This window comes from Pistacia vera, unplaced genomic scaffold (assembly GCF_008641045.1).
Source record: "Pistacia vera cultivar Batoury unplaced genomic scaffold, PisVer_v2 Contig1212, whole genome shotgun sequence".
NCBI classification, from domain to species: Eukaryota; Viridiplantae; Streptophyta; class Magnoliopsida; order Sapindales; family Anacardiaceae; genus Pistacia; species Pistacia vera.
In genome coordinates this window covers 67,998-78,645 of record NW_022195263.1, presented here as the reverse complement: position 1 = coordinate 78,645, position 10,648 = coordinate 67,998, and the positions used below count along the sequence as shown (strand labels likewise).

Genomic DNA, 10,648 nt, shown 5'->3' with positions numbered 1-10,648 from the left:
GTTGATGTTAGGTTGAAGATGACAAATGGATCTGTGTGGAAAATCCAGAAAGTAAAGCATGTACCAAAATTAATGCACAATTTAATATAAGTTGGGCAACTTGACGATGAAGGGCATAGTGTGTCATTTCTAGGTAGTGTATGGAAAGTTACTAAAGGAGCCATGGTGGTTGCTCGTGGAAATAAAATGGAAACTCTTTACATGACTTCTAGTTGTAGAGATTCAGTTGCAGTCGTAGATGCTAGTGTTACCTCGAGTCTATGGCATTGTAGACTTGGGCATATGAGCGTGAAAGGAATTAAGGAGCTTCAATCAAAGGGAAAACTACCTGAGTTGAAGTCGATTGATCATAGTTTGTGTGAAGGTTGCATCTTTGGCAGATAGAGAAGAGTAAGTTTTTCCAAAGTAACAAGGGAATCAAAGGCAAAGAAGTTGGAGTTGGTTCATACAGACGTGTGGGGACCCGCTCCTGTGTCATCCCTTGGAGGCTCAAAGTACTATATGACGTTCATTAATGATGCGAGCAAAAAGGTATGGGTTTATTTTCTGAAAAATAAATCTGATGTTTTTGATACTTTTAAAAAGTGGAGAGCCATGGTTGAAAATGAGACAAACCTAAGGGTGAAGTGCTTTTGATTCGACAATAGGGGAGAGTACATTGATCAAGGGTTCAAGGAATATTGTACCAATAATGGGATCAAGATGGAGAAGACTATTCCTACAACTCCTCAACAGAATGGTGTCGTTGAAGGATGAACATAACCCTAAATGAGCGTGCAAGAAGCATGAGATTGCATGTTGGACTACCACAAACATTTTGGGCTGACGCAATTAATACTACAGCCTACTTGCTCAATAGAGGACCCTTTGTACCGTTAAATTGTAAGATCCCAGAAGAAGTTTGGAGCGGCAAAAAGGTAAATTATTCTTTCTTAAGAGTGTTTGGTTGTTTAGCATATGTTCACATTGACTCTACTCTTAGAAGTAAGCTTGATACTAAATCTAACAAATGTTTTTTATTAGTTATGGTGACGCTGAGTTTGGTTATCGTTTCTGGGATGACCAAAACCTCAAGATTATAAAAAAGAAGAGACATCATATTCAATGAAGAAGTAGTGTACAAAGATAGACTCAACATGAAGTTAGAAAATCCAAACACTGAAGTGAAGAAGCAAGAGGTATTCCTTTGAAAGACTTCCCAAGGAATGATATGCAAGACAATGACTAGGAAGATCAAGATAATATAGCTCCAGAAGTTGAACCACAAACGCCCGTATTTGAACCTAGAAGATCTTCCAAGACTATAAGACCACCACAAAGATACTCCTCTTCATTAAATTATATTTTACGAACTAATGGTGGTGAACCAAGTGTTAGGAGGAAGCAATGAAAGTTGATGACTCAATCAAGTGGAAGCTAGCTATGAAAGGTGAGATGGACTCATTATTAACAAATCAAACCTGACAGTTGACAGAGCTATCGCAAGGAAAGAAGGCATTGCAAAACAAGTGGGTTTATCGGGTGAAAGATGAACATGATGACAACAAACGATATAAAGCTAGACTGGTCGTGAAAGGATTTTAGCAGAAAGAAGGCATTAATTACACTGAAATTTTCTCTCCAATTGTCAAGTTGACTACAATAAGAATAGTACTTGGGTTAGTGGCAAAAAAAGACATTCATTTTGAGCAGTTAGATGTAAAGACAATGTTTCTTCATGGAGAACTGGATGAAGAAATTTATATGCAGCAGCCACAGGGTTTTAAAGTACAAGGAAATGAGAAAATAGTGTGCAAACTTCAAAAGAGCCTATATGAGCTAAAACAGGCACCTAGACAGTGGTATAAGAAGTTTGATGGGTTCATGTGTAGTAACAGTTTCCTAAGATGCCAAGTAGACCATTGCTGTTATTTCAAGAAACTTGGTAACTCCTATATCATCCTATTATTATATGTAGATGATATGTTGATTACAGGGCTTGTAAACAAGAAATAGACAAGCTAAAAGGCAGTTGTCAAATGAGTTTGCTATGAAGGATTTGAGAGCTGCAAAACAAATCCTTGGTATGAGGATTACCAGAGACAGAGCCAAGGGTTTCTTAAAGTTGTCACAAAAAGAGTATGTGAAGAAAATACTCAATAGGTTCAACATGGATGGAGCAAAGCCAGTAAGTACTCATTTGGCTAGTCACTTTAAACTATCCAAAGATCAGTCACCTATAATAGAGCATGAGCGAGACTACATGGTGAAGGTATCCTATGCATCAGTGATTGGTAGTCTTATGTATACCATGGTGTGTACAAGGCCAGACATAGCACATGTAGAGGGAGTTGTGAGTAGGTACATAAGCAATCCATGAAAGCAACATTGGGAAGTAGTAAAGTGGATTCTCAAATATTTGAAAGGTACTAAAGATTCAACAGTATGCTTTAGGAAGTCAGACTTATAGCTACAAGGTTATGTGGATGATGATATGGCTGGTGACATTGATAACTGTAAGAGTATCATAGGTTATGTCTTTACGTTAGGTGGTACAACAGTCAGTTGAGTTTCAAAGTTACAGAAGATTGTTGCTCTTTCTACTACAGAGGCAAAGTATGTTGCTATGACAAAAGCTAGTAAGGAGCTAATATGGTTACAATGGTTCCTAGAAGAATTGGGTCAGAATTATGGGAGAAACGCTTTGTATTGTGATAGTCAAAGTGAAATTCACCTGGCAAAGAACACAGTCTACCATGCTAGGACAAAACACATAGAAGTTCGTTACCATTTCATACGCTCAATTTTGAAAGGAGTTATAGCTCTCGAGAAGATTGAAAGGAGTAAAAATCCAGTTGATATGTTTACGAAAGTGGTTACTATTGAGAAATTGAAGTTGTGTTCAAGGCCAGACATAGTACATGCAGTGGGAGTTGTGAATAGGTGAAAGAATTCATGCTTGGAAAGGGCAAAATTGGTGTAAAACATGGTATAAGGTCATATGACATGCTATTGAAACTAAAAATGTGAAACTGTTACCTTTTATGCTTTACAATTTTTGTAACTTGAGAAGGATTTCAAGATCTTCAACAAATTTGATGAAAATCCTCAAAGTAAAGTCCACCCCAAGATGAAGAAGAGAGAGCTGGCCACGAGAGCTCAAGAGATAGATTTTCAATCAAAAAATGAATATTAGATTAAATTTGGGAATATCACTTATTTATATACAAGGACCATTTTGCAATAATTTGAAATTGTTCTCAAGTCCTTGAATTAATATGAATCCTATATTAACACTTAATACAAATTCATTTCAAGTCTTTGAACTAATTGCAATTTAATATTAACTCTTAATATTAAATCGTTATTGATCCTAAGTCCTTGAAACAATTTCAATTTAATATTAACTCCTTAATATTAAATCTTTGATTTAAACAAATTTATAATCAAGGCATATAAAATAATCCCATTTAATATTTGACTCATTACTGAATTCAATTCAATAACATATTTTAGTCCATAAATGAGTCTAATCCAATAATGAATAAATTACCTTATTACCCTCGGTAAGTGCTAGCTTCCATGAGTAATCATTTCTCAAAAATACATAAATTCGGGTACACACGTTTACATCTCAATATCATTAACCTTTAACGATATGTATTACTCTCTTTTCTCATACTTGTTTTTTAGTGTGACCACTTTGGTTCACTGTAACCTAGCCGTGGGCCCAATATCGCAATCCGATATGTTTTGTCATAACTCTTTGTGATCAAAACTCCCACCGATCATGGTAGGCATCTAGCAATGCTCCATAACCCCTAAGCCACAATAAAGTTAAACTCCAATAAACCTTTTTTTCCCGATTGTACGTTTTATGTAGTAAAATCCCTCCGTCGTTTAATCTTGATTAAGTATAGGTTCATATATGTCAAAACCCTTAACTTAATCTTTATCCGAATTGTTAATCAATACAATGGAACGTGTCATCATGAAACTCATTTTCATATGACTATTTCGTACTATGGCCAGAGATTTCATTTTTCCAATGTTTATTGACATTTGTCTGGGAACTCGGGATCAAACTATTTTGAGTCAACGGATCCCATCTTGACCATCACTTGTCCTCGCACATGAATAACATATGACCAAACCGGCTTCTTACACAAAACATGACTAGTCTCGTGTATATACACTATATGAATCATATGGATCCTATGTCGAGTCCAACTGTGATGTCTCAGGTCTAAGGATCAGTGGTACACTAGTACGATCATACGATGTATCATTGACTACATTCTAAATATCCATGTGATTCATCGTAATCGGTCATAGTTAATAAACAGTTCATCAACCTTTTATCCATGCTAATACCTTGTGATATACCTCTTATAATCACACACACTAATACCATCATATGATATTCAATAGAGGTATTCAACATGCCTACTATGCAATGTTATTGCCTAATTAACATTACTTACATAGGGAATGCTTCGATGATTTGATCTTCAAAAGATCCATATCATCCGGACATTTCACATGCATTATAAATAGTATAAATAAAGCAGTAAACAACATGTGAAAATAAAACTCTTTCTTCCATTCTCAAAAAAGTATTTACAAGATATAATGCTCTGAAACCGATAACACGATTAGTTCCTAGGGCTTACACTAACAGTAGATACATGATCAATCCGAGAAAGCAACATTGGGAAGTAATAAAGTGGATTCTCGGATATTTGAAAGGTACTAAAGATTCAACATTATGTTTTAGGAAGTCAGACTTAGAGCTACAAGGTTATGTGGATACTGATATTACTGGTGACATTGATAACCACAAAAGTATCACAAGTTACGTCTTTACGTTAGGTGGTACAACAGTCAGTTGGGTTTCAAAGTTACAGAAGATTGTTGCTCTTTCTACTACAAAGGTAGAGTATGTTGCTATGACAAAAGCTAGTAAGGAGCTAATATGGTTACAATAGTTCCTAGAAGAATTGGATCAGAATTATGAGAGAAGCGCTTTGTATTGTGTTAGTCAAAGTGCAATTCACCTGACAAAGAACCCAATCTACCATGCTAGGACAAAACACATAAAAGTTCGTTACCATTTCATACGCTCAGTTTTGGAAGGAGTTATAACTCTCAAGAAAATTGAAGGGAGTAAAACTCCAACTGATATGTTTACGAAGGTGGTTACCATTGAGAAACTGAAGTTGTGTATAACTTCAATTGGACTTCTCGCTTGAAGAAAGAGAAGTTGATGCCGCTGCTGATGGAAGTGAAGAATTGAAGACATGTTGAATTAGTCTCCAAGTGGGAGATTGTTGATATTGTGGAGCCAAATTCAGTTTAAATTAGAGTTGGATTAGGACATCGGTTTTCCTAATTTGTGTTTAAGTAGAATTTTTTTTTTTTTTTAGAAATACAATTGGAAATAGGATTGTTGAGATTCCTGACATGATTCACAGAAATCAGGAAATAATCTTTCTGATTAATTGACCAAATCTCCTTGATTTGGTTGAGATATGTACAATATTAGTTTAGTCAATATTACTATATATATATCTAGCTTTTCAGGGAACTAATATAGGTGTAAATATCTGTAGTTATTTCTTACTATTTTTTCCTCTCTTTTTCGGTCCTATAAAGACCAGAGGCTGTATAGTCTATTTTATGAATAAATCTTACAACTTTGATTCATCTTTTTTGAAGCTTTTATGGTATCAGAGCCACATTGCTCTTATCTTGTAAACCCTAGCCTCTAAATATTTGTCTTTATTAACATTCCTTCTCATTTGTCACCATGTCAGAAATTTCCTCCGATTCCACTCCGGCAACCACACCTGTTACCACTGCCAAGCCTGTTGACGCACACTTTGTCCAGATCACCAGCATTAGGTTGAATGAAAAAAACTTTTCTAGGTGGGTTCAATCTGTGCACATGTATATCAGAGGTAGGAGGAAGATTGGGTACCTAACAAGAGAAACCAAGGCACCCAAGAAATCTAACCCCTCCTATGCAACTTGGGATGCAGAAAACTCAATGATTATGGGATGGATTATCAATGCCATGGAGGAGGATATTGGTGCAAACTATATGTGCTATCCAACCGTGAAGGAGCTATGGGATAATGTTAATCAAATGTACTCTAATTTTGGGAATCAGTCCCAATGCTATGAGATCGAATTGAAGCTTGGAGAAATCTGACAAGAAAGTGAAGGTGTGACCAAATACTTCAACATTCTTAAAGGACTTTGGCAAGATCTGGATCTGTTTAACACCTATGAGTGGAAAAATACTAAAGATCAAGCCTATTACAACAAGATGGTGGAGAATTCTCGGATCTACAAATTCCTTACTGGCCTGAACATGGAGTTTGATGAAGTACGGGCTAGAATTATTGACAGGCAGCCACTGCCATCTATTGGAGAAGTCTTCTCGGAGGTCAGACGTGAAGAGAGTCGTCGAGGAGTCATGTTGGGGAAGAAAGGGATTGCTGGAACTGTTGAAAACTCGGCCCTTATTGTTGTTGATACTAATGCTACACGTGTCAAGACTCATGAGCAGAACTATGATCATCCTCAAGTGTGGTGTGACTATTGTAAAAAACCACGCCATACCCGAGAAAATTGCTGGAAACTCAATGGGAAACCTGTAGATTGGAAGAGCACAAGAAACAGTGAAAAATGTGGTCGTGGAGTCCCATCAGCCAATGAAGCCGAGAAGGTTGACCAAATTTTTACCAAGGAGCAAGTTGATCAGCTTCTTAAATTGCTGAATTCCAGCTAGCCACCAAGTGTTTCCAGCGTGTCCTTAGAAACAGGTGATATTCCTAGTGCCTTTTCTTGTAAACTTACTCCAGTTCCTTGGATCATAGATTCAGGAGCTTCTGATCACATGACCAGTGCTAGTCAACTTTTTGACTCCTATATACCATGTTCTGGAAATCAAAAGGTAAAGATTGCTGATGGAAGCCTTTCACCCATTGCTGGCAAAGGCTCAATTAAACTCTCCAACACCATTGAACTAAAATCTTTCCTGCATGTTCCAAGATTATCTTGCAATTTGCTTTCTGTTAGTAAGCTTTCTAAAGATTCTAATTGTCTTGTCACCTTCTTTGACTCACATTGTGAATTTCAAGATTGGAATTTGGGGACGATGATTGGCAGTGCTAAAATGGTGGATGGACTCTATTACTTCAATGACAATCTCACTAAGAATAAACAAGCTTTTAGCTTAAGTAATGTTAGTAGTTCTATTTCTGTTTTTGATCAAATAATGCTATGACATCAAAGACTAGGACATCCTAGTTTTCCATAAATGAAACATGTATTTCCAAAACTTTTTCACAATGTTGATTGTAGTATCTTATTTTGTGAAAGTTATCAAGTATCAAAAAGCCATAGAATTCCTTATAAGTCAAAATCTTATCGTGCTTCTAAACCTTTCTATTTAATTCATAGCGATGTGTGGGGTCCTTAAAAAATTACTACTCTTTTTGGGAGAAAATGGTTTGTTACCTTTATAGATGACCACACTAGACTAAGTTGGGTATATCTAATGAGTGAAAAATCTGAGATCAAGAAATTGTTTATGGGTTTCTATAACATGGTGGAAAATCAATTTTAAATTAAGATAAGTATTTTGCATAGTGATAATGGTACGAAATACTTTAATGAATACCTAGAAAATTTTCTTAAGGAAAAGGGAATTGAACATCAATCAACTTATCGCGATACCCCTCAACAAAATGAGATCGCAGAAAGAAAAAATAGACATTAACTTGAGGTTGCCCGTGCCATTATGTTTACTATGAATGTACCTAAGAAATTATGGGGTGATGCTATTTTAACAGCATGTTATCTAATAAATAGAATGCCTTCACGTGTTCTTAAGTATAAAACACCTCTTAAGTTTCTTAAATTTTTTTTCCCTCATCTTAGAAATGTGACCATGATGGATTTAAAAACCTTTGGATGTACTGTTTTTGTCCACATTCCAGCCCATCTTAGATCTAAGTTTGACCCGAGAGCAGAGAGCTGTGTATTCTTGGGTATGCACCAAATAAAAGAGGGTATAAGTGCTTTAATCCCAAAATAGGGAAGTTATATTTTAGTATGGATGTTCTGTTCCTAGAAAAAACAACCTTTTTTCATACCAAATGACCTTCAGGGGGAGAGTAAAAGTGAAAATCATTTTTGGCAGACTTCTATTGCATTACCTAATACTATATTTCCTGAAGTTTCTTCAGAGGCTGTGAATCCTATGAATACTTCCAACTTTGAGAATTCAGACCAAGGTATTGTTTCATCACAAACAGAGGTGGAACCACCACTACTTGAGCAACTTGTAGAGTTACGTGTTTATTCAAGGAAGAGGTATCATTCGAACAATAGAGTCCATGCTACTTCAATGGCACTTGATCAATCATTACCCTCAAATTCTACTCCTGAAGAAACTCCAGGTACTGTTTAAAACCCTCTACCTACTATTCTTAATGAATATCCAGATCTTTACCTCCCAATAGCTCTTAGAAAAGGTGTCCGAGAATGTACTAAGCATCCAATTGCCAAATATTTATCCTATCATAGGTTGTCCAGCCAACATAAAGCCTTTGTATCCAATTTATCTAAACAGTTTGTGCCTAGGACAATTAAGGAAGCTCTAGAACATCCTGATTGGAAATTAGCAGTTTTTGAAGAGATGAATGCCCTCTTAAAAAATAAAACCTGGGAAGTTTCAGAACTACCTAGCGGGAAGAAAGCTGTTGGGTGCGAATGGGTATTCACAATTAAATATAATGCTAATGGTCAAGTAGAGAGGTATAAAGCACGCTTAGTGGAAAAGAGTTTACACAAACTTATGGGATAGACTATCAAGAAACATTTGCCCCAATAGCCAAGATAAATTCTGTCAGAATTCTTCTCTCTCTTGTTGTTCACTTTAACTGGCCATTACATCAGTTAGATATTAAAAATGCTTTTTTGAATGGAGACTTGGAAGAAGAAGTCTTTATGGATTTACCACCTGGATTCGAAGAAAAGCTAGGGAAGAATAAAGTGTGTAGGTTGAAGAAATCTTTATATGGCCTTAAACAGTCCCCTCGTGCATGGTTTGAGAGGTTTACCAAGGCTGTAAAAAGACAGGGCTATAAACAAGGCCAAGCTGACCATACCTTATTTCATAAAAAGACAAAAGAGGGGAAACTAGCTATACTATTTGTTTATGTAGATGACATAATCCTGACAGGTGATGATGATGTTGAACTTGCCAAACCAAAGGGCTTCTTGGCAAATGAATTTGAAATTAAAGACCTGGGCACACTCAAGTACTTCCTAGGGATGGAATTTGCAAGGTCAAGAAAGGGTATCTCGATTTCACAACGCAAATATACACTTGAACTTCTTAATGAAACAGGTCTGCTAGGATGCAAGACAATTAAGACTCCTATAGAGCGAAATCTGAAGCCACAACCTGCTAAACCTGAGGATGTTGTTGACCGAGAACGGTACCAGTGACTAGTGGGCAAATTAATCTCTCTCACACAATGCCAGATATCACTTTTGCTGTAAGTGTTGTCAGTCAATTTATGCACTCACCAGGACTTGAGCACTTTGAAGCTGTCTACAGGATTCTTAGATACCTAAAGGGCACACCAGGAAAGGGCTTGCTATTCAGAAATAATGGTCATCTACAAGTGGAGATTTATACAGATGCGAATTGGGCTGGTAGCATTATGGATAGACGTTCAACATCTAGATATTGTGCATTTATTGGAGGAAACTTAGTTACAGGGAGGAGCAAAAAACAAAATGTTTAGAGCTGTTGCACTTGTGATTTGTGAGATTCTATGGATTAAACGATTCCTAGAGGATCTAAAGATAATTAGTGCTCTACTAATGAGACTATATTGTGACAACAAGTCTGCTATATCTATTGCTCATAATCCTGTGCTCCATGACAGAACGAAGCATGTTGAAATTGATAAGCACTTTATAAAGGAAAAAATAGAAGATAGACTAATATGTATGCCTTATGTATCAACTACTGAACAGATTGCAGATTTTTTGACAAAAGGGCTGCCCAGACGACAGTTTGAGAAGTTGATTAGCAAGTTGGACATGGAAGATATTTTTAGTCCAGCTTGAGGGGGAGTGTTGAGAATCTTGACATAATTAACAGAAATCAGGAAATAATCTTTCTGATTAATTGACCAAATCTCCTTGATTTAGTTGAGATCTGTATAATATTAGTTTAGTCAATATTACTATATATATATATATCTAGCTATTCAGGGAAATAATCTAGGTGTAAATATTTGTAGTTATTTCTAAATATTTTCCTCTCTTTTTCGGTCTTATAAAGACCAAAGGCTGTACAGTCTATCTTATGAATAAATTTTACAACTTTGATTTATCTTTTCTGAAGCTTTTAGGATATAATTGTATTAGGAATTAAAATATAATTCCCATTAGGATATGAGATTTGAGTCCTATTAGGAATTGTGTCCTATGTATTACCTATAAAAAGGGGTTAAGTCATAGAGTTAGATATCATAAAAAGAATAAAAGGCAAAGCCATAATTAGAGAGTGAGAGCCACCAAATAGGGTTTAGTGAATGAGCCAATTTGTGAAGCTTGATAGATTCTTGTAATTTCTTTT

At 36.0% G+C, this 10,648-nt stretch overlaps 1 protein-coding gene across 1 annotated transcript; it reads left to right on the top strand.

Moving 5' to 3' along the window:
* The first annotated feature begins 6,883 nt into the window (after positions 1-6,883).
* LOC116114071 lies at positions 6,884-9,504 on the top strand. Its single transcript, XM_031400226.1, has 5 exons — positions 6,884-7,231; positions 7,989-8,039; positions 8,159-8,450; positions 8,496-8,767; positions 8,950-9,504. The coding sequence occupies exons 1-5, from the start codon at positions 6,884-6,886 to the stop codon at positions 9,502-9,504; spliced, it is 1,518 nt and encodes a 505-aa protein (XP_031256086.1).
* Positions 9,505-10,648: the final 1,144 nt, after the last annotated feature.